This window comes from Elgaria multicarinata, chromosome 9 (genome assembly GCF_023053635.1).
Source record: "Elgaria multicarinata webbii isolate HBS135686 ecotype San Diego chromosome 9, rElgMul1.1.pri, whole genome shotgun sequence".
NCBI lineage: Eukaryota > Metazoa > Chordata > Lepidosauria > Squamata > Anguidae > Elgaria > Elgaria multicarinata.
In genome coordinates this window covers 91994269-92019689 of record NC_086179.1, presented here as the reverse complement: position 1 = coordinate 92019689, position 25421 = coordinate 91994269, and the positions used below count along the sequence as shown (strand labels likewise).

The window sequence follows — 25421 nt, the reverse complement described above, 5'->3', positions numbered from 1 at the left end:
TTCATCCGTTGTTGAGTTGAATAGACTCGTCCCATCGAAAGGGAGACTCTCTATACGTGATCTGGCTTCTTGTGAAAGGCCTGCTGATCTCAGCCAGGCGTGTCTGCGGAGTGCGACTGACGCTACCATGGATTTAGCTCCACAATCTGATTGGTGTTTGGCCGTTGCTATTTGTTGCCTCGCCATACGTGTAGCTTCAGCATGAAAGACTCTAGCCAGCTCCCTTTGGTCGTCTCCCAGATTTTCGCATAACGACATCATCTTTTCCCATAAAAAGAGCTGGTACCTCGACATCATCGCTTGGTAATTAGCTATCTTTAAACTGAGGGATGCTGTAGAATAGATTCTACGTCCCATTAAGTCTAATTGCCTTCCTTCTTTGTCAACCGGTGCAGTATGCACCCTCTGAGATCGACCTTGTGCTGACTCAACTATTATGGAGTTGGGTTGAGGGTGTGTAAATAAAAATTCAGCGTCTTTTTCAAATACTCTGTACATGTTATCGAGGCGTTTAGAGGAAGGTTGGAATGTTGCAGGATCTTTCCAGTGCTCCTTAACATTCTTTGATAAAGTTGGGAGAAACGGAATCGCCACTGGAGTTGTGGCATCTGTATAAATGGCTTCAAACACGGGGTCTGCCAACCTTTCTAGTGTTTGCTTCGTCTCAATTCCTAGGGACTGCGCCATTCTTTGAATAAGGTCTGCAAAATGTCCCAATCCTTCTGATGGAGATACAACACCTTGTGCCTCGACTATCGAGTCGGGCGACGGTTGCAATGCTGCTGCTGAGGTAATCGATATTGAGTCAGAGCAGTAGTCTTCTACCGATTGTGGTGAGGAAGGAACTTGTATGGTTTGGATTTCCATCTGTTGTAACTGATGGGGACTTATTTCTGCCGGTCTGGCTATTTAGTGCGCTTGAGTATTTACAATTGGCTGTGGTGCCAATATTGTTTCAGATGGGCGATGTCGAGAGGGCGATGTTTGATATCGATCCTCTGGTTGGTGCTCCAAAGCCAACAAGATTTCAGATGGAGGACATGTAGCGGGCTATCTTCGATATCGACCCTCTAGTCTAGGCTCAAGTGCTGATGTGGTATCATACAAGCGACGTCGAGGAAGTGATCTTCGATCGTCTAGCTCTCGCCAGTCTGCATACTGATAAGTATGTCTTGGGGGAAGTGACCATTGTGACTCCCTTTCCCAATCTCTTGCAGGGGACCTAGATCGATGCTGCCTGCGATAGTAATATAATTCAGATTCATGATATCGACTGTCGTATGACCACAGGGACTCTGGAGATCGATGGTGAGTCGATATTGGACGTCTATAATCTATCCTTTGTTGGTCCTGGACAGGTAAATTGGTTGGTGGTGAAGCAGATACTTGGGCGGTCGGTGCCCGTAACTGCTCCCTGCTACGGGTAGAGGACGCATCCCTTATTTCTCCCTCTGACAAGGATGGTGTCGTTCTTGGGTCGATCATTGAAGTGGCTTGAGGCCTCGATATCGACCCTTGAGGAATTATCGGTGGTGGTACCGATCCCGGTACGGATATCAACGTCGAAGCTGTTTTCTCAGCGTGTTTATGGGATGTCTTAGACTTTTTCTTATGTTTTCTGTTGTCAGCAGTTTTAGGCGTTCTTGCCTTTTTCGATAGTTTCTTGGCTACCGAGGTAGCTAAGGATCGCCCTGGCGTGGCAGGGGTATCCAGTCGGGGCCAGTCAGCTCGACTTGTTGTCGGCTGGACGGGAGCTGGAGGCACAAACGGCTCTTCCTGTGCCATAGCAGGTTTATCCACTGCTCTGAGTGCCTTTTCCCACAGCTCAGCCCTTAGTTTATCTGCTCTGTGGCGTCTGGTGAATTTAGAGAACGCTTGGCAATGAGGACAAGCGTCTACTTTGTGGCCTTCTCCCAAACAGATTACACAAAAATTGTGTCCATCAGAAGGAGGGAGTTTCGTGCCGCAACGGGCACACTTTTTAAACGGGGCCTTGGGGCCCATGCGGAGTCCCTTAATGAGAGGATTGGACTCTGAGGTAAAGTTGGAAAATAACAATTTTTTTTTTATAGGAACGTAGAATAAACGAAGAAACGATGAAGAAAGAGAAGCAGAGAAGAAAAAACGAAGGTAAGTCTTAGCTATTTTTTGTTTGTTTTAACGGAAGCGTTCTCGACGAGGCTGTGGCGGTGATGGGCGAAGAAGAACTGAGGGAATCTGGGCGGGAACCCCTCTGCATATGCGCAGTGGAGGGGGAGGGGCTCCCGCCCAAAATGCCTCTTAGCTATAGAAGATTCCCGAAGCGGGGCTTCGCGCAGGCGCAGAGCCCATATGTGTGATGCACAGAGACCACGAAGAAGAACAAAAACTGACTTGTATATTAAAATGGAGGGGGGGTGGAGGAAATCCTAACAGTGCATTTCTGATGTATTTATTTGGAAATATTTTTTAGCTCTATGTTCAGCACTTAGAAAAAAATGTTATAAAATATTAACTCAGTGGTACCTAACTCCATGCAAAATATATTCAACATACGAAGAGAATAATCACAAATACTGATGAAGTGGAAAGCTTATACCAGAATTGTTAGTTTTTGTTTTTGTTTCTGGTTTTTTTTCTTTCTTTTTTTGCAATAGACTAACACAGCTACCTTCTGGAAATTGTAACACAAATGTGTTACTATTGAACGAAAGATGAAGTATTTTCAACAAAAGTAATGCTTAAAATTAACAGTATCCCATATATTAATAGAACCCTTGATACCAAATTGTTTGCTAACATTTTTTTAAAAAAGTAACAATAAAGTACATCTATTTCATGTGACAGTGGCCATGATATTAGTTTAATACTGGAAATAGAGGAAAGTTCCTGTGATATGTCTGTGTTTAATGAAACTTTTCAATTTATGTACAATTAAATGAGCTATATATGTGCAAAGTTGGTGTGATAAATGTTTATATGCTTGAAATGAGATGGAAATGGTTTCGGACCTTTTGGAATTCAAGACATAATAATATTCATATTAGTTATTTTAGCTACTATGATATAAGGAAATTTTGTTTAATTATTATTATTATTAATTTATTTATTTATTACATTTTATACCACCCAATAGCTGAAGCTCTCTGGGTGGTTCACTATTATTTTTATATTTATTTGTATACCGCCTTTTGCCCAATACTAGGCCTCAAGGCGGCCTTACAAAGTTTAAAACATACATTGTAAAACCTAGGAAAAGAAATGTACACAAAAAAACCCACCCCAAAACAAAAAACCACCACCCAATATTAAAACATAAACATTTAAAATACACAACAAAATTATAAGTCATTAACATAGATGGAGGGCCAGATTATTCTCCAAAGGCCTGCTGGAACAAACAAGTTTTAGCCTGCCGAATGTTTAAGATTGCACCACTCTTGAAAGGGAAGTGGAACATCCACACCTGTACTTCACACTTACCCCTCAAAACCAGAGGTATAGTGTTGTGTGTACTGGGTACATGCACAGGACTCTACACACCATTTAGTGCATCAAATGTATGGAGGTGATGTATGGCCAGAGTAAGCCTAGGCAGACTTGGAAGCCAGTGGCATCCCACCATTGAGTGGGTGAGTTGGCTTCAACCCAATGAATTGATGAACATTCTGGATTACTTACTCAAATTTGCAGTCTTCAAACTATAGCTTGGAATATATCATACCAAAAAAGAAAATCTGTTAGGTCATTCATCTAAATCCTCCTCCTCCTCCTCCTCTATTTATTTGTTAGCCCCCTCTCCCTCTGGATCGAGGCAGGGTACAACACAAATGCAAACACCATAACATCCATATAATTGATTAAAACATATAAAACTAATACATTATTAAAAGCAGCACATTATTAAAAGGCATCTTAAAATTCAATTGGGTAGGCCTGCCAGAAGAGATCAGTCTTTGTGGCTTTCTTAAATTCCGGAAGAATTTAAGAAAGCCATAAAGACTTTAAAATAGTTAATATAGTTAACTATTTTAAAATAGTTAACTATAGTTAAAATACTTAACTATAAAACTGATACAAACTATAAAACCGATACAAACTGGGTTGGTTCCCGCTGCTCTGTACTCAGATTAATTTACTTTTATTGATTTCCTTTTAAGCTGAAATCATTTGGAGCCACTGTGATGTTACAGGAAAGCAAGGTCCTTGTGTAGCTGTTGCTTCTTTGGCAGAAGCATGGGGGCCAGGCTCTCCTCCCCCTTACTCTGATGTTGTTCCATGGAGGTGCGGGTGTTTGTGTGTGCAACCTTCCAGTGGCCTTTTCTAATGGCAGAGGCCAGAGTGTGGGTCCCTTAATTGTCATAGGACCAGGCCAGGGCATAGAATAGGCATAGTGGTTCAACAACTGAGGGCCCACGCTCCAGCGGGGTCTACTGACAAGAGCCCCCTGTCTTTCCTCCTCCTCTCCATCCTCTCCTCTCTTGAAGAGAGACTGAAAGAACTGGGCATGTTTAGCCTGGAGAAGAGAAGATTGAGGGGAGACGTGCTAGCACTCTTCAAATACTTAAAAGGTTGTCACACAGAGGAGGGCCAGGATCTCTTCTCCATCATCGCAGAGTGCAGGACCTGGAATAATGGGCACAAGTTACAGGAAGTCAGATTCCGGCTGGACATCAGGAAAAACTTCCTGACTGTTAGAGTAGTACAACAATGGAACCAGTTACCTAGGGAGGTTGTGGCCTCTCCCACACTAGAGGCCTTCAAGAGGCAGCTGGACAACCATCTGTCAGGGATGCTTTAGGGTGGATCCCTGCATTGAGCAGGGGGTTGGACTCGATGGCCTTGAAGGCCCCTTCCAGCTCTACTATTCTATGATTCTATGACTGTAACTTGTTTGTTCACCTGCGCCTCACTCTGGCCCAGACAATGGCAGTGCTGAGGAGGAGGAGGAGGAGGAGGAGGAGGAGATGACAGTGCCTACTTGCTCACTGGCTCTTTGCCTATTCATCAAGCAAGTGGCAGCAATGGTGAGGGGAAAGGATGAGGAGCAAAAGCCGCTGGTGGTGAGAAGGCAGCCTCACTGACAGAGAGGGGCAATAAAGCTGCCATGGGCTCTCGGCAACATGGAGCTGTCTAAACCCAGCGGAGTATGTAAACCCAGCAGAACAGAAGCCGTTTGTCAGTGGCAGTCATGATGGCATGATTATAAATCAGGCCTTATAAGATCAGGCCTCAGCTCAGCTCCAGTCACATCTAACTTCTTGTGGCCCAGGATATGCCTCATTCCAGTAGTGACTGGATGATTTCCATGATGCTGATCTGGACCTCGTGGGCGAGATGTGCTTGTCCACTTGAATCTGGACCACCCTTCAGTTTCTTCCAGGAGTAGAATCATAGAATCATAGAATAGCAGAGTTGGAAGGGGCCTACAAGGCCATCGAGTCCAACCCCCTGCTCAATGCAGGAATCCACCCTAAAGCATCCCTGGCAGATGGCTGTCCAGCTGCCTCTTGAAGGCCTCTAGTGTGGGAGAACAGTATTAACTGTTCTTTTTATAATGCACAGAAAATCAGATATTTATATAAAATGAGGACAATTGCAGTAATTTGAATATGAAATGTTCTGCTTCCCATCAAGGCATACATGACACAATTAGTAGCTTTAAAAGATTTTTATTGGTCTAACATGCTTGACGGAAAAAATACAACAACAATCCAGTTTTGCCAAAATGATTCTACACACTTTTTAACTTTTGCAACCTCAAAAGCTCCTTAATGTTTCCTTTTAAAGGTAACAGTTGCTTTCATATTATTCTCACATAAAAATACACTATATTTTGAAGTAAGTACCTCAGGAAGAAAAAATATTCTTCAGGGACTATTTCTTGATTGACACAGAAATGTTCTTGAGGCAAATAAGGGGAAAGGCCTCTTTTTTTAATAATATGCTGCACCTCCTTTTGGTTAAGTGTTTCTGAAGTGCTATGCATAAATCTAAACATTTCAGACTCCTTTATGTATTTGAGAAAGCCAGTTTTCTTAATTTTTTTCTGGGGTTGTCATCACAATAAAACTGAAGCAAGCCTAGCTTTTAAAAATAGCCACATTAAGGCTAGTACACAATGCTAAATTTGTCCAGATGATTGTGTATGTGGATACGTGACTATGTGCAGACAGGCTGGGTTGTACATGCAAGGAATTAGAAGCCATTTCTGTGATAGAGGATTCACTTTTGCTTGTAGCTGTGACCACAGATAACTGCCACCTTCTGCACGTATAGCCTGGGTTACATTACGCTTCTGTGCACACTGTCATGCATAGCTGATCCTGTGAAAAAAACTGATCCACAGTAATGGATAATTTTACAGCATATAGGGTTATCGTACAACGATAGGTCTTGTTTTTTAGTTCCTTTTTTTTCAGGAATGCCAAGAAATAATTCAGAGAGTATTTTCATCCTGGAATCACCAGTTGTTGAACAACATGAAACAAGTCTATTTATCATTCTGTCTCACTTTCAGATTCAATCCTGGACCCACATTCCTGACGTTGTGTGTGGTAAAAAGCACAGGCAGATACTGTAGTTAAAATGCGTATCCATATTTCTGTAGACTTCTCCTCAGTTCTGAATTATATGTGTGGAGCATGTGTGGAACAGGGGCATGCATATCAACTGCCAACTTTGGTGAGTGTGGATTTTGCCTATGAGATCTGTCTTGCATGTGCAAAGACTGTTTCATGCATCTGGAGATGTCGCTCTATAACTAACCTAAAACATCCATACCGTACTCTTTACGGAAACAACAGCTGCTTCGATTTCTTTCGTTCTTCATTATCACATTAAAGTGAATTTCAGTGCTTGATTATCAAAGAGCTGTATCTGACATGATGAAAAGGAGATTTTGTGTTGGTCTAAGAAGAAGGACAAAAAAATGCAACATAATCCATTATATTCAATCAACTATGAGTAGGTGTGGATTCCACACAATTTGTGCCATTACCCATGAAGAATCAGAATGCAAGAACTGGTATTATGACTGGTGAGTGAGCCCTAAACATAATTTTACTTGTACCCTGAACATTATATTACTCATAAAATTACCTCCTGTACATTCCTATACATATCTACTCAGAAGTAAGAATCATTGCGTTCAATGGGACTTACTTCCATGTAAGTTAGTATAGGATTGCAGCCTAAACAAAATTTTACAGCAACAAAATTCTTCAGGGCTTTTTTCGGGGGGGGGGGCGGGCAGGGGGAGAGAGTTTTAATTCCTGAGTTTACATCTGATTCTTAAATAACCTCTCTTTCTGATTTTTCTGCTGTTTACAGCACTTCAGTAATCCGCACCATATCACTTTTCATTTTTAATGCCAGATACAAAAAGACAGTTTTTACCTGAAATGCTTTTAATAAAAGAGTGGAAGATTGTAGATTTGAAAAGAATGTCGAATAAGGATATGCTTCCTTAAATACATGGGGATACTCTTTTATACCTGTCATAACCATTCAAAGAATGTGGCACAATTACAAACCCACCCACCCCCAACATGAGTATCCTCTGAAGCCCATTTTAAATGAACAAATGATATTATTTAACACACGTAATACTGTAAACATTCATAAAGAATCATTTGCTGAAGAGGCATGTCCCTTTAGTAAATTTAGTATAACATGGAATATGCAAAATGCACGCATCTCTCTCTGGAAGTCATCCCCCTTTTTTTGTATTAAAAAGTTCTTTTAAAACAATGAAATGGTAGATCCATTAAAGCACTTCTAGAAAGCTGTGGCACCAAACGCTTTGCTAGCTGTCCATTCTTGTCTCTCCAGTTGGTCCATGAAGAAAGGAGAAGCGTGTTTTCGTACTTTAATGTATGCTCAGTTACCACATTGGCTAGCAGCACGGAGCTGCTCACGTTGTGCGTAGCTTGCAGGCTTCATATTGGTGTCCTGTAATAATCATGTGTTCCTTGGAGTAGGCAAATCGATAACTATAGGTGGATTGAGTGGCTGGTAGTTCACTGTACACACAGAAGCGTTCACATAGGTGGTAGTTCCATCAGCCATGACTCCATAACCTTAAAAAAAAAAAAAAAACTAGTTATGAGTCATCTTTTCTGTGTTTTGCTTCAGATTAACTTTCACTGGCAGGTTTTAGAGAAACTGGGAATTTGGAAAGAGAGATCGTTTGGCAATAATAATAATAATAATAATAATAATAATAATAATAATAATAATAATAATAATAATTTTATTTGTTACCTGCCTCTCCCTCTGGATCGAGGTGGGGTACAACACAAATAAAAACACCATAAAATACATATAACTAATTCAAACGTTTAAAACCAGTGCATCATTAAAAGCAGCACACCATTAAAAAAAGGCATCTTAAAATTCAACTGGGTAGGCCTGCCGGAAGAGATCAGTCTTTATGGCTTTCTTAAATTCTGGAAGACTGTTAAGTTGACGAATTTCTCCCGTCAGGCCATTCCACAAACTGAAGAAAAAGAAAAAGTCCTCTGGGTAATAGTTGTCAGCCTTGTTTTTGTTGGCTGGAGTAAATGCTTCCCAGAGGACCTGAGTGTGTGGGGCGGATTGTATGGGAGATGGCGATCCCGCAGGCAACACCTGAGACCTTGCATAGAACAACTATTTTGGCTCTGTTCTTCAGCAAGGAAGAACTCCAGGCACCTTGGCGAACCTCCTGCTGTTCCTCGGGAGATGTGATTTCCCCAAGTCCTAACAGAGATGGGGCTGGGAGGCCAGCAGTGCAGCAGCGTTCTACGGACTGATATTATTCCACTACGGCCCATGACGGGAGTTTGTAGTGTGCCAGTTCCCACCACCACAACTGAGGCAGCAGCTGGTGGAGTGCTCAGCTGTCGGCTTAGCTGGGGATGCTTCGCTCGCAAAGCACCTCTCGCAAAGGTCAGTGACTGTAGGACCTGGAGAAATTGGAGTCTATCCTCAATACATCTCTGTAAATGCTCTTTAGCATTCAGATTACATTTGGATTGGGCCTCTGAGCCCTAATGCACATTAAGGCCATGCTGCGTGCCAGGGCCTGGAAGCTGATAACCTACTGTGCGAATGAAGCTATTCCCACCAAACCATCACTATCTAGGGATAGTATCCCTACTATCTAGGAATAGTAGCAGGGAGGTCTCTATCCATAGCCCAAAGGCCACAGCACATGATTGGAGTTCATCACAGACCGCCTTACGAAGGGAGAAAGTGGGCTCTACTCCCCCAACGTTCACCTGAGCAAACAACACAGGCATTATGCTATTGCTGTTCTTTAAAGAGGAGTTCCACACTCTTTCATCATTACCTCCTTTTCTCAGAGTGAACAGTGGCATTAAGTACTTGAAAACTTATTTGTTAAGCTGACCTAGTTGCATGTGAAGATGACGTCTGCCTCTTTGCAGGTATTGCTTCACACTGTTAGTCCTCATATGCAATTTTTTTTTGAAAACAATCCACTGATCATAACTGTTTCCATATTCTTCAGGGCTTGAGAGAGTACAATTCAACGAAGTTACAGAGAGGATTCCTGATGCAGAAGGGTAACATAGCTGTGTAGATGCATTGTGCCTTGCTTTGCTGAGAGAGCAAACTCGTGCAAAACACAAAAACATACCTACAGCACATTAATTGCATATTTAATGCTTCACGGGGGTCATCAAATTTTGGGTTTTGACCTGAAGTTTCAGGAGTTCGGCCTTCTCAAGGTCTCTACTTTCCACAGGGTTCATCACCAAGTTCGCCCCAATTCTAAAGTTTAGCATTTACATATTCTTCCAGTATTTTTCTCTTTCATACTGTGGACGAGTGACTAGATATCAATACAGGCATAATAAATATACTTTGAAAAAACATGGGAGACAGGGCAATAATTCTGCACTGAAGATGAGTTAGGAGGAGAGACTTCATTTTTAAAAGCAACAACTGCAAGTATCACCAAAGCCGTGATCCTGGCTCCGAGAGATGCAAACCTTAATTTCCTAGGCTATGCTCCCATGCCACAGGTATCGAGCTCCAGGTGATTTGGGATATGCTCCTTTGGAAGTTGAGTACTTTTAACACTCTGTGTATGACTGTGTGTGTAAGTTTGTGAGGCGGTGGGAGAATATACAGGATTTATTTTAGGATTTCAGCAACACTGAAGAATTTGAAAAGGGGTATGCAACTGAACTCTTGCTGAAGAAAGAGGAGTTGACAACATCACTAGAAAAATGGTGATTCTGTCATCATTAGCACTGGACCAGTATGGAATATAATTTCAGGTGGGACACGTTTGGCAGGACAAATAGTTTTAGAGGGAAGAGAACAGTCAATTACTTACTCCTCCCAGACGTTCAATAAATGACTACTGCAGATGTAGCTTTGGTTGGGGGAAGATTTCATGTGCTTAGAGCATGCAGCCACTCCATAAAGTACAGCTTGTAGTGTGAAGGCTTTCTATGATAACTTACTTGGGAATTCTTTCTGGAGGAACTTCAACATCCCAAGGTAACATCTAGCTTGCAGTCTCCTACTTATTTGCTTTAATTTATTGTCATTTGCAATAAAAAATATCTTGTCTCTTTTATTATGCAGTTTGCTTTGTAAGCAGTACTGTTACAATACCCCTGCTTTTGTATATATGTTGCCAAATAAAACAATAGATACTTGCCACTCTAGCTCTGAGCAGCATTTGTGCTACTTGTACAGTGGTGATGAAATAATTGTTTCAACTGGTTTTGCTGGCTGAAAAGACTCTTAACAGTGAAGTCCCATGGATGTCTACTCAGAAATAAACCCCACTGACTTCAATAGGACTTACTCTCAGCTAAGTGTGTATAGGATTGCAACCTAAAACTATTCATTGCAAGAGACACCCATCTGAAACAGTCACTCGTATAAATATAATTTCCTGCCAGTTCAGTTCTAGAAGAGTTGCTTAAAAGGGCAGAAGCCAAACAGCTTCTCAGTCATGTTCAGAGCATGCATGTGCCTTGCAGGACGCAAACTGTTTCACTCCCACCATGCTATATCACACATTGGTTCTGAAAGTCCCTTGAACTTCAAAAAGCAGTTCTCTGAATGTTATGGAGGGTAGCTGTTTGAAAAACAGTCATTTAACGTTTCAACGGACACACAAAATGTGGATCTAGCAAACTCCACATTGTTTCTGGCACCTCAAGTAAGTGAACTAGGCCGAAAGAGACGTTTTGTAGTGCTAATTACCAGTATAACAGCCCTATCCTATGCATTCTACTCAGAAACAAGCCCCACGGCATAAACGGGACTTACATTGAACCAAAGATATATAGGAATTGTTAATGGAATTGTTGTAATGTGGGTTGAGGGTTTTAATGGAATTGTTTTATGTGCTTTTGTAAAGCACCTCGATGCCAGAAATGGTGAGGCGGCGCTATAAAAATGCTTTAAATAAATAAATAATAAATAAATAGGATGACGCCTACATTTATTGTCTGTTAATATGTCTTCCTGAAAACAAATCAGTCTTACCATACAATTTTTTTAAAAATCCATTGAAGCTTTAACTGCGGCATCAGCACACCGCAGTAGCTTTGACGTATGGAGCCAATCACCCGTCCCGTACCATTTTTTATCATCTCTTTTGATTTTAAAGATCTACTTCCGTGAAAGTGGCAAAAGATTCCCGGCCTGTGAGCTAACCAGATACATAATGCCAATTATAATTCAGGCTAAACTAAATATGAGGGGTGAAGTCACATTTTGTTATTCACATGTCTGCAGGATCTATACTACTGCTTTAAAATGATTTATAACAGTAGTGACAACTGTTGAGGCCCAGGACACACTCCCTATACAGTTGTCAAACTGTTTTCAAAGTGTCATATCCTGGTTAGTGTAGATCTGGCCCAGGTATAAAGTGGAGGGTGAGAAGTCTAATTTTTATAACAAAAGGTGTGATTAGGTAAGGAGAGCTGAAATGATTAGCTCCTCTTCCTTGCATGCACATTTTGTTGGTATTAACATTTAAAGCCCTAAACGGCTTGGGGCCAGGCTATCTGAAGGAATGCCTCCTCCCATATGTACCTGCCCGGATCCTAAGGTCATCCTCAGGGGTCCTTCTTCGCGAACCCCTGCCAAAGGAAGTGAGGCAGGTGGCTACCAGGAACAGGGCCTACTCTGCTGTGGCACCCCGGCTGTGGAATGAGCTCCCTAAGGAGGTTCTCTTGGCACCTACATTATATGCTTTTAGATGCCAGGTGAAGACCTTTTCATTCTCCCAGCATTTTAACAGTTTATAAATAAATGTTAACTTGGTGTTTTAAAGTTATAATTTTTCATTGCTGCTGTTTTTATCTGGTTGAGCTTTTATATTGGATTTTATATTATGGTTTCATACTGTTGCTTTATACTTTGAATGGTTTTAATTTTTGTGAACTGCCCAGAGAGCTCCGGCTATTGGGTGGTATAGAAATGTACTAAATAAATAAATAAATAATTTTGTTTTAATAATTAGGTGCCTTACCCCTGCTTTATACATGAGGTAGGTAGATACACGGAATAAGCAAACATGGCCACACCCAACATGTCTAGTTTGGCCTAAAGTATACCGGACAAAAGTTGGTATATTTTTACATTAGTGAAATTCAACTCTGGCTGCAGTCCAATGCAGCATTACCTGGAAGTAAGCTCCATTGAACACAATGCGAAATACTTCTCAATAAATGTGCATAGGGTTAGGGCTGTTTGATATATTGAACTCCACAGAGTCAGTCTAATTGATTTACATGTTCAGGTCATGACAGAGACAAACTTACGGTTCTTTTTATTTAAGGAGCTGGCTAGTTCACATCATAAGAATTCAGGAAAAGGAAACCAATGACTTCAGTAATGTGTGAATAATGTAAAAATGGAATATATATATCACTTTGTATACACCAAGCATTAGCCAATCATACATTGAAACATGTGCATATATGCTCCAAAATGCATTTCTGATTCCTTTGTGGCAGACTTGTTTACTGCAAAAGTTAGATAAAAATATGCAAAGGTGCTGTACAAGACTATTTTTATTTTTAGAAAATGTCCCAAGTCACATCCTCTATAGACAGAAAGTAAGCGAAAAAATAGAACCATCTGTCTCTGAAAAGAGTTTGGAAAGGAAAATACTTTGGGGTGGGAGGGGGGTAAGGAAGAGTGGGGGAACGTGAAATGTGCTGTGCCTTTTTATTTATTTTTAGGCTGCCTTTAAGGATGGAACTTTTCCAAGGCATCAGACACAATAAAAGAAGCCATACAAAACAAGAAGCAGTACAAAACAACAAATAGAAATAAAAATAGTGTTTACCAATAAAAGCAACAGCGCAATAATTAAGAAAAGGCCAAATGAGAACATGTGGAGCTTTCCTGAAGACCTGCAAAGAAGGGTCCTGATGAAACCCTGATGGAAGCCTATTCTGGAGGTGCAGGGCTGCTACTAAAAAGGCCCTCTCCCTTGTATTCACCAACCTAACCATGGTTGGAGGCAGGTAAGTGAGAAGGGCCTCTGTCGGTGACCTCAGACTGTGGCTAAACTGATACAGGTAAAAATGGTCCTTCACATTTATTTATTTATTTATTTATTTATTTAATTTATATACTGCCCCATAGCTGAAGCTCTCTGGGAGGTTTACAAAAGTGAAAAAACAGTATACAACAGTATACAGTATACAACAGTATACAGTATACAAAATTTAAAACCATCAAAATGATATAAAAACAACAGTATACTGTATCCATTTTAAACAACAACAGTTCTGGGGTCCAGTATACAGTATACAGTATACAGAAAACAACAGTATACAGTATACAAAATTTAAAACCATCAAAATGATATAAAAACAACAGTATACTGTATCCATTTTAAACAACAACAGTTCTGGGGTCCATTAAAAAACAATCAAACTTAGCATATGTTGTTAAATGCTGTTAAATGCCTGGGAGAAGAGAAAGGTCTTGACCTGGCGCCGAAAAGATAACAATGTTGGCGCCAGGCGAGCCTCATCAGGGAGATCATTCCATAATTGGGGGGCCACCACCGAGAAGGCCCTCTCTCTTGTTGCCATCCTCCGAGCTTCCCTCGGAGTAGGCACTCAGAGGAGGACCTTAGATGTTGAGCGCAGTGTACATGGGCTTAAGCTGTTCAGAGCTTTAAGGGTTAAAACCAGTACTTCACATTGAGCTTGGATATGCTCCAGCAACCAGTGCAACTACTCAGCACTGGTGTCACGTGAACTGACTGCCCGGGCCCCACAAATAGCTGGGCAACCACATTCTGCAGCAGCTGCTGTTTCCAAACCATCTTTAAGAGAGGTCCCACAAACAGTGCATTACAGTAGTTCATCATGGATGGTCATCAGAGCATGCATAATGAAGGGAAGGTCAGCCTTCTCAAGATAAGGTTGCAGGTGGTGTAGCAGCCTAAGCTGGTGAAACGTACTACTGGCCACTGCCATCATCTGAACTTTCCCAGTTAGCCCAGTCCCAAGCTGCGCACTTTAAAAAAATTCCTACAGCATCTTTGCAAATTTTCCTCTCATTTTCTCCCATTGACAGATGCAGCTCTCTTGTTTCTAGAAAGTCTTTTGCTACCAGTAAAACCAACGTTTTCATTAAATACTCCTTCGTATATAAATCTAGCAGACGGCTGCCCTTGAGGGTTGGAAGTACTTCTTTCACAATAATGACAGTACTTGAATCAAATTATTTGGTAGGTTCCTGCAACTTAATGTAGTGTGATCTAGACTGTGAAAGTTTAACTTGGAATTTAAGTTGCACACAAACATGTGCGCCCGCACAAACACACACACACACACAAAATCACAACCACTATCAAAGAGGCTTTCTTACCTTCATGAATGTGTCCAAAAACATGAAGGCGTGGTTGTATCCGTCTCTGGACCGTATTCAGCAATTCAACACAACCCACTCTTTGCATTTTCTTGGGAACCCAATCTAGAAAACCTTTAAAAGAAATACAATATAAAAGAAGAACAAAGAAACTTATTATCAGAGGAACTTCATACTTAGAATTTTTTTTTTAAAAAAAAATCATATTGTTGAATGTCTCTTCTAGCTTTTAAAAGAATATATGGAGAATTATCTTTAAAAGTGTGTGTATTCATTGGCCAGTATAAAGAAATGAATAATATTTTAATAAAATGGAACAATCAACTATGCAAACAAAAAGGATTAGAATTAATCTTGTCACTGACAGCTGCTGAAGGGAAATCTGTGTGTGTCTGTGTGTGCGCACACGCGTATAAGTGGTACTGAGTGGTGCTGGTTTTTAATAAATGCCGATTAAACAATTTTTGTTAATTAATGTAAGAGAAAATCTCATTACCTATACCAGTTATAGTTTAATAAGCTTAAAAGCAGGGATGTGAGGCAAAATTCATTTGGTTTGCATTGCAATGCGAACCGATATAATTCGCACATCCTGAACTAAACTATGAACTATGAACATCCTGAACTAAACTGGAATGCAAGACTCGATGGCCTTGTAGGCCCCTTCCAACTCTTCTATTCTATGATTCTATCCTTGAGTTTTGTGATGCAGTTCTCTGATCCAATACATTGCATAGGAAATGTGTACATTAAGGGAAATTACGTTCCAAAAGGTATATATTAGGCGAAAGTGCTTGCAAAAATGTGCTTATTATGGGAAGTGAGCATGAAAATGGTTACAAATTTTCATGTGGACTTTAAAAATGAAAATTCTGCAGAGATGAAATGAACAAATTTGTGCTTGAAAATACGCAAATGTTATATAGAAAGCAAAACGAACAGATCCAGCCATTCTTAAGATATAGATGGCTAATATGCATTCAATTATGCTCATTTGAGTCCTAATGAAATAAATAGGACATCAGCTATAAAGTGTAAGCCATGTTGCCTATCGCCAAGGTCTCACATACTATAGGCAAGCAGTTAAATGAGGATTCAGAGGCACTCATGTAAGAAGAAAATCATGTCTAATCTGATAATTTTTAAATGGTATTACTAATAATGTACGTGTTGAGGGCTGTGCGTTATTATCTATTCTTTAATTAAAATGATTTTCATAATACAGCTGAGAAAAATGAATGTATTCGGAGAAAATCTTTTGTAGTTATTCTCTTTTAGCATTAGAACAAAAGTCTTAACCAACAATACGGCTACATGGCTTAAGAAGAAACTGATTAATTTAATTTAGGTTTGTCTAGATTCAGAATTAACAGTCTGATATGGTATGTTGGGGCTTTAATAGTTTCCAGCTGAGGTCAGAAAAGAATTTATATCTTCTATTCCCATTTCCTACAGTTTCTTTTTCTTTTCTTTTCTCCCTTTTCTAGGCCTCATTATTAACAGGAATAGACAGCTAATTGGAATAGTTTGGATTATGCCATAACTGGTAATGGCCTGCTGGGCTTCTTTCACACAGTACAACCTACGTACGACAATGAGAAGATGGGAAGGAAACCCATCTGCCCATTAAAATTAGCTTGTAACATCTTTCCTTTTCAAAGGACCAATAGAAATGTGTTCTCTTTCCACTCTCCACCCACCATCCATGTTAGCAATCTAGGGGGGTGACTCTACGACCTCATGGTGGTCTTTGATTCCCTCAAAACCTTGCAGCATCACTACTGGAGACAGAAACGATAAAGTTAGACAGCAGGAGGGGGTGCAGATTATCTGGCCAGGAAAACCGCAGCGCTGGCATGTCAATCCTGCCCCCTGCCCTGCATTCCCGTGCGTTCCCAATCCGCCCAGAGCTACGTGCGTTTTCATAACCCAAACTGAGGCCGCCACTGACACCCGAAGAAACAACGTGGTTTCCTCGTTGCAAAGGGAAAAGTCGCGGTAAAAAGTCACTTCCCAAAAGTGCAGTTTTGGGGGAACAGCCCGATGTGTCTGCATGTTGGTGGCTGCGTCATATAAACAACGCAGCAAAACTGCGCAGACACAAGTTAAATAGGGTGTATAGACATCCCTACAGTGTATATATATACTCTCATACTTGCTTTGGGGGGTTTGTTAGAAATGTGGTGTTCCCCTGAATGCTGTGGGCTGGCAAAAGTGGTAGGATTAGAACTCGGACTTCATGCACAAGAACTCAGTTAGCTCCCCGAGGTTTTTTCTGCAAATTGTCTCACACTATACTCAGAATTGCAACTATGTACATTGGTGAATTCTGACATTGTTGATGAGCCCCATGCTTGAGTATTGCCCGGCCACTCCTGCTTGGATTTCCCGTTATTTATTTTATTTTATTTATTTATTACATTTTTATACCGGCCAATAGCCAAAGCTCTCTGGGAGGTTCACAAAAAGTAAAACCATAATAAAACAACCAACAGGTTAAAAGCACAAATACAAAATACAGTGTAAAAAGCACAACTAGGATAAAACCACACAGCAAAATTGATATAAGATTAAAATACAGAGTTAGAACAGTAAAATTTAAATTTAAGTTAAAATTGAGTGTTAAAATACTGAGAGAATAAAAAGGTCTTCAGCTGGTGACGAAAGGAGTACAGAGTAGGCGCCAGGCGGACCTCTCTGGGGAGCTCGTTCCACAACCGGGGTGCCACAGCGGAGAAAGCCCTCCTCCTAGTAGCCACCTGCCTCACTTCCTTTGGCAGGGGCTCGCGGAGAAGGGCCCCTGTAGATGATCTTAAGGTCCGGGCAGGTACATATTAGGGTGACCATATGACCGGATTTGCCCGGGGTTTTGATGGCAAATCCGGTAGGGGGAGGGGAAATCCGGATTTCCCCCCAAAGAGCAGCTCTAATGGGAATTAACAAAAATGCTTATAACTCCGTCATTTTTTAAAATAAAGACATGAAACTTGGCACAATGGTAGCTCTTAGGAAGAGATTTAGTCATACCAAATTTGAAACAGATCCGTTCATCCATTGATTTTTTAAGAATTTTTTAAAAATTGAGGTTTTAAAATTATTATTTTTTAAACTGTCATTTTTAAAGATAAAGAGCTGAAAGTTGGCACCATGATAGCTTTTAGGTAGAGCTTTAGCCATACCAAATTTGAAACAGATCTGGGGCCAGTAGCAAACCCTGTTAACAACAACAGCAGCTTGCAATGAGTGAAGATACAGTCAGAAAAGATATTTGAGGGAAGGGGAGAATGTAACACATAGTATAGCAAAAGCTTCAAAGTACAGCAAAACCTACAAAAGTAGGAGTGAGTGAAGTTAATTTCAGATACATTGAATCTCTCACGTTCTTTATTTCAGTGATTTTAACATTAAGATGTTATGTAGAACAGATTTGTCTTAAATGTGTGCTGTAAAATTAGACATGTGACCAAGGCTATGTTCGGGTGGGCATGCCCCCTTGGTGCTGGACACGCCCCCCTTGGGGGCGACCATGTTGTCCACCTTTTTGGTTTCCAAAATATGGTCACCCTAGTACATATGGAAGGAGGCGTTCAAGCCAGGATTTATATTCTAATAAGTTTCAGATTCTGGCTTATTAGGAGAGTGTCAAGCCACCACTCCTGGTTTGGATGCAATAATAAGCTTTAGCTTGCTGGCTATTTCCTGGTTCGTTTAACCGCTCCTGCTGTCAGGAAGAGAGAAATGATAAGCAAGAATTCATAGCAATTCTGGCTTATCATTACGTCCAAACAGTCCTGATCTGCCGTTAGTTAAGCACATCTGCGTCATAGATGTGAGACTCTACCCATTATTGGGTTTCCAACCTTGCTGGTTTTTTTGTTTTAAATCCAGGTTCTAACACAGTTGGTCTGAATGGGTTCTTAAGTGAAACTGACTACAATATGTTGGATCGAGAGAATAGTGAGCAGAACCAAAAAAGCTACGAATGCTTTCACCAATGCTTGCACCAGAATTCATACAGTGCTAAGATAACGGGCTGGATGAGGGCCAATAAACTGAAGCGTTGCATTTATAAATCTCACTGCTTCCCTGGGGATTATTAGAGCTGTTTGCGTGCACAACTACGCACAACTACGTGGGCCATAGGACTCATTAGTGCTGTGACCTGACCTCAGCTTTGACACTATGTAGCATAGACACTGTACAAAGGGCTAGCAGGGCTGCAGGATGCTAGAAGTCCCAAATACGGAAATTTAATGGAAGTTCAAAGTTGCAGTTTTCTGTACAACTCTTTGCCTAATGTTTTGAAAAGTATGTGACTGGGGGCTATATCTGTGGTGTCAGGAGCTGACTTGGAGGTAAAGCAGCCCTACAGCATCAGACTGCTGAACAGCTTGTATTGAATCCTCCTTCCCAAAACCAAGAACAAATGAGCAAGGAAAAGGAAGTGCCCAAGGGAAAAAGTATCACCCACAGAACCTCCTGAGCAGCAAACTGAGCATGCTTCTAGATGAGGCTTCTAGATGATTCTAGAGGGCCATCGTCTTGCCTCATTCACAGAATTTTATGGACAGTTCAGAAGGCAACATCTTCCACTCTTAGCCCTCTGGCCTTTTCCTATGCTTCTTCTGTCTTTTTCCTTACTGCAAATAATTTGCTAAGAGGAAAAAGACGGAATTGCTGCACAATGCCTTCAAATTCATAGTGCTAGTACTATCTGAAAGCACCCAGAGATTGAAATCCAAGTTGTTGCTGTCCCAGTGGCGGGAAATAGTTAATTGTAAATAAGGCTGTACATAAAGGCGAAACGTATTTCCACTTCAAAAACTTTGCAAACTAAAATCCATGAAATTAACTTCTCCATTAAATTAAGCATTATTTATGTTCAGCATGTTTTTGTTTGCATGCAATATCAGCCTTCTGAAGCTTTCCCATATGTTTGCAGCTTATTATGTACACCTGACTACACAAACTAAGAATAATTGATTACACCTAGCTAACAATTAGAGATTGCTTTAGATTCCACCCCCACCCCCAACACCCCCCTACTGTTTGGTTACTTGAAAACAGAAATCTACAACTGGCAGGAAAGTATAAATCTTTGTCACCAACAATCAAACAGACTGTCTGATAAAGACTTTAAAAAGAAATGAAAGCTTGTTTAAAAATAAAAAAGACAACAGATGTAGTTTCCTCTAGAGCAAACAGAGTAGAGTATTTAGTCTCTGTAGGCAAGAGAGATTTAGGGTGCAATCCAGCATGGCTGAATGGGAAATGCTAGGAACTTCTTTCTGTCTAAACCAGCATAGCCATAACCTGATCACAGGGCTTAGGATAGTTAACTATATATAGGGTGACCCTATGAAAAGGAGGACAGGGCTCCTTTATTTTTAACAGTTGCATAGAAAAGGGAATTTCAGCAGGTGTCATTTGTATATATGGAGAACCTGGTGAAATTCCCTCTTCATCACCACAGTTAAAGCTGCAGGAGCTATACTAGAGTGACCAGATTTAAAAGAGGGCAGGGCACCTGCAGCTTTAACGGTTGTGATGAAGAGGAAATTTCACCAGGTTCTCCATATATACAAATGACACCTGCTGAAATTCTTTTTTCTATGCAACTGTTAAAGATACAGGAGCCCTGTCCTCCTTTTCATATGGTCACCCTAACTATATACTTAAAACCAAAATAAAACATCATATATCCCAAGATTACAATATTTCAGGTTCAGAGGGCACCAGGTTAGGAAAGTCTGCTTTAAATGGATGGCTAGAAGACACTGATTAAATAAACACTACTAGTTGGGAAAATGAGTAGTGTAAAACAATATGTTAATTAGAAATTCTTCCTTCTTCAAATCCTCTCTACATCACTCAGGTTCAGCATAGCCATATGACTGGTTGTGCAATTTAGCTTTCATCTCTGGGATTTTGTTATTTCTCACTTAGCTGGTTGGTATCTCTACAGATTCTACTATATTATTTGTGAAAAGTTTTTAAAAGTTCAGCTATTAAAGAAAAACAAAACAAGACACTCTTGGAGTTAACCTCTTTGGCTTAGACTCGGAAGCTGACTGTGATTTAATGCAAAGAACAGGATTCAAACCAGACAGCCTCCTGTTGCTGCACCATCCCTTGGGCCCTATGGAGAAGAGATAAGCTGTCTTGGGAGTTATGAAACAGACAGCCACTACCTATTATTGGGGTCTATAATAAATCTAATGTTACAGAGACTTAACTGTCTCCGATGCACTTTTTAGGGTCACCTGGCTGAAAACACCAAACTTTCACAAAAAGCTGCAATTTTAAAAGAAGACTGAGAGACAGAAAATAGTTCTCTTAACTTCACATGGTAGCATAGCCATCAGCTCACCTAATTTCATCAGAAAAGATAGGACACATTAATGTTGCAGCTGTTGTCATCATTAATATTTTGCAGCGAAGAAAAATATATAAGAACTTGAATGTATTGTGAAATATTGCAATGGATAGTCTCTATAAAGAATCAGAATAGAAATGCCACCCCTGTTTCCACAGGTCTGGTAGAGTTAGAACCAACATTAAGCACTTTTAAATCCCATTGTTTTAAATAGGTAAATTTAGCATGTGGTTAAATCTCTCCTATTGACATAAATGGGACTTAACTTGCTTAATTTTGGCTATATTATTCTCTTGTATTCATATATCACCATGTTCATAAACCATTCCTTGATAATCCATGTAAAATAGGATAGAATTATTATCATCTCCATATTACAAATGGATGAGTCAAGCAGAGTGAGAGTGGCTTGCAGTGAGCTGATATCTGAGGTGAGCTTTGAACTCATAGAATCATAGAATAGTAGTGCTGGAAGGGTCTTATAAGGCCATCTAGTCCAACCCCTCGCTCAATGCAGGAATCCACCCTAAAGCATACCTGACAGATGGCTGTCCAGCTGCCTCTTGAATGCCTCCCTAGGTAACTGGTTCCATTGTCATACTGCTCTAACAGTCAGGAAGTTTTTCCTGATGTCCAGCCAGAATCTGGCTTCCTGTAACTTCAGCCTGTTATTCCGTGTCCTGCACTCTGGGAGGATCGAGAAGAGATCCTGGCCCTCCTCTGTGTGACAACCTTTTAAGTATTTGAAGAGTGCTATCATGTCTCCCCTCAATCTTCTCTTCTCCAGGCTAAACATGCCCAGTTCTTTCAGTCTCTCTTCATAGGGCTTTGTTTCCAGACCCCTGATCATCCTGGTTGCCCTCCTCTGAACTAGGAACCTCCAGCTCATAACTCATGTTACATGAGCCACTACATTAAACCAGTTCTTAAGTGAACAATTTGAAGTGTGGGAATTCTCTCTACACTGTTCCCCTTCTGCTCCCCAATCCTCTTGCTCTCATGTACCTGGTAACTCATCCAGTGAGCCTTCCTCCCTTGCGCTGCTGCTATTTAAAGCCAGGTCGGTCCATAATAAGACTGCTCTTATTCATGATTTAATCTTGGATGAGAAGGCTGATTTGCCGTGCAATACTGAGACTTGGGTGGGTGAGCTGGGTGGGGTTGATGTGACTCCACTCTGCCCACCTGCGTACTCATGCAGCAATGGTTATCTGGATCACAATGAAACAGCTTGGTGTGCCTTGCAATGCGGATTTGCACCTCCATCTGGGGCCACATACAGCTACTTGCACACGAGCACAGCTGGATCAGGGCCTATAAATACAGAAGAGCGACTTCAAGAGAAAACCATTCAGCAGTTTTCTTTTTACAAACCAAATAGCTATTAGATAATTAACAGCACAATCCTATATATTCCTATGCAGAAGTAAGTCCCACTCTCAGGGTACAGGGTCGCAGCATAAGAAAATCAGAAATCATATAAACCCAGAAAATTGTATACTGCATATTTTATTGATGGTCAGGTTATTTTGATTTTTAAAAATCTGAAGTCTTCTTCAACATTCCAGCTAATATCATACCAAACAGCCCTGGTTTGTGCATGTGCGAATGAAAAATATTCTGCAGACAACAGATCTTAAGACGGCTTGATATCTCTAAATGACTAATGCAACAATAATACTGATATTTAATGCGTATATTCCTTTACACTGTTCAAAGCGCTTCACATACAGCACTATCTTGGTGTGATGCTTAAAACAACTATGTAAGGTGGGTCAGCATGATTATCCCCGTGTTGCAATGGAAAGTAGAACTTGTCCAAACACCAAAACAAACATGATATTAAATGCATGAATGCATTTAACATGTCTTTTCCCACTTTAACAGCAGCAGCAGCAGCAGTGAGGGGAATGGCCTGAGCATTCCTCAACACCACGGTTCTTTTCCTTCTTGCTTTCCCCGCACTCCCCCCCACAACTGCTATTGTTAAAGGGAGGGATAAAAATATACCATGTATTGATGGCCACCAGTTTGGACAGCTTTTAAAGAGGCCTTTGAACTGATCCAGCATGGCTCCTATGTTCTCATGACATGTTCAATGCATTCACACATTTCACGTTATGTCTGTCTCGGTCCTGAAGGCTGAAGCAAGATTTAATCAAGGAACTTTCAGTTCCCATCCCTTAGCTGCTATTGAATGTCATTGTATAATTTTTTTGTGAACCGCTTGTGCCACGACACAGGCTCTTTACAACAGGCCTGTCCGCAGTCACTCCCTGCTCCCTGAAAGAACTGGGCATGTTTAGCCTGGAGAACAGAAGATTGAGGGGAGACATGATAGCACTCTTCAAATACTTAAAAGGTATTTGAAGGATACACAGAGGAGGGCCAGGATCTCTTCTCGATCCTCCCAGAGTGCAGGGCACGTAATAACAGGCTTAAGTTAAAGGAAGCCAGATTCCAGCTGGACATCAGGAAAAACTTCCTGACTGTTAGAGCAGTACGACAATGGAATCAGTTACCCAGGGAGGTTGTGGGCTCTCCCACACTAGAGGCATTCAAGAGGCAGCTGGACAACAATCTGTCAGGTATGCTTTAGGTGGATTCCTGCACTGAGCAGAGGGTTGGACTCGATGGCCTTGTGGGCCCCTTCCAACTCTGCTATTCTATGATAAGCTAAGCGCCACAAACATCACCTTTCTACAAACTATGTGGAGAAAGGGGTTAAACAGGAATAATTTCAGGAATAAAATAATGTGCTGTGAATTTTATGTGCTGATGGTGAATTAATGTCAGAACGGGGGTTATATGTATATAACTGCAGATGATAAATGCCAAAGAGGCACGTGGGATTTTTGTGGTAGTAAAACAAACTGAATAAAAATTTATTTCAATGTTCACAGACTTTGTTTCATAATAAAACTTTTCAGACCCTTGTTAAAACCTCTCATCCAATCCTTTCTCTCTTCTCATACACACTTTCCTTTCTCTCACATGTTCACTCTTGAACTTTCTTTATTATCAGGATTGTTTAATATACACCAACTGACTATCTGTACACTACACTCAAAAGACAACCCTCTTTACCCTGATCCTCCAATTCTCCCCTCGAACCAAAGTACTTTATTTATTTATTTATTTATTTATTACATTTTTATACCGCCCAATAGCCGAAGCTCTCTGGGCGGTTCACAAAAATTAAAACCATAGTAAAACAACCAACAGGTTAAAAGCACAAATACAAAATACAGTATAAAAAGCAAAACCAGGATAAAAACCACGCAGCAAAATTGATATAAAATTAAATTACAAAGTTAAAAAGCAAAATTCAAATTCAAGTTAAAATTAAGTGTTAAAATACTGAAAGAATAAAAAGGTCTTCAGCTGGCGATGAAAGGAGTACAGTGTGGGCGCCAGGCGGACCTCTCTGGGGAGCTCATTCCACAACCGGGGTGCCACAGCAGAGAAAGCCCTCCTCCTAGTAGCCACCTGCCTCACCTCCTTTGGCAGGGGCTCACGGAGAAGGGCCCCTGTAGATTATTATTATTATTATTTATTTATTTATATAGCACCATCAATGTACATGGTGCTGTACAGAGTAAAACAGTAAATACCAAGACCCTGCCGCATAGGCTTACATTCTAATAAAATCATAATAAAACAATAAGGAGGGGAAGAGAATGCAAACAGGCACTGGGTAAGGTAAAACTAACAGTATAAAGTCAGAACAAAATCAAGTTTTAAAAGCTTTAGGAAAAAGAAAAGTTTTTAGCTGAGCTTTAAAAGCTGCGGTTGAACTTGTAGTTCTCAAATGTTCTGGAAGAGCGTTCCAGGCATAAGGGGCAGCAGAAGAAAATGGACGAAGCCGAGCAAGGGAAGTAGAGACCCTTGGGCAGGCGAGAAACATGGCATCAGAGGAGCGAAGAGCACGAGCGGGGCAATAGTGTGAGATGAGAGAGGAGAGATAGGAAGGAGCTAGACAGTGAAAAGCTTTGTAGGTCAACAGGAGAAGTTTATATTGGATTCTGAAGTGAATTGGAAGCCAATGAAGAGATTTCAGAAGTGGAGTAACATGGTCAGAGCGGCGAGCCAAGAAGATGATCTTAGCAGCAGAGTGGTGAACAGAAACCAACGGACTGATGTGAGAAGAAGGAAGGCCAGTGAGAAGAAGGTTGCAGTAGTCCAACTGAGA

The 25421-nt window shown here is 40.8% G+C and overlaps 1 protein-coding gene across 1 annotated transcript in view; it reads right to left on the bottom strand.

Moving 5' to 3' along the window:
* Positions 1-7812: 7812 nt before the first annotated feature.
* The window catches only part of MPPED1 (metallophosphoesterase domain containing 1), a 110282-nt gene continuing 92673 nt past the window's right edge, over positions 7813-25421 (bottom strand). Inside the window, exons 5-6 of the mRNA XM_063133332.1 lie at positions 14854-14967; positions 7813-8060 (exon numbers count right to left, since the gene is read on the bottom strand). Of these exons, the coding sequence (XP_062989402.1) occupies positions 7942-8060; positions 14854-14967 (233 nt within the window). The 3' untranslated portion in view covers positions 7813-7941. The remainder of the gene's footprint in view (positions 8061-14853; positions 14968-25421) is intronic.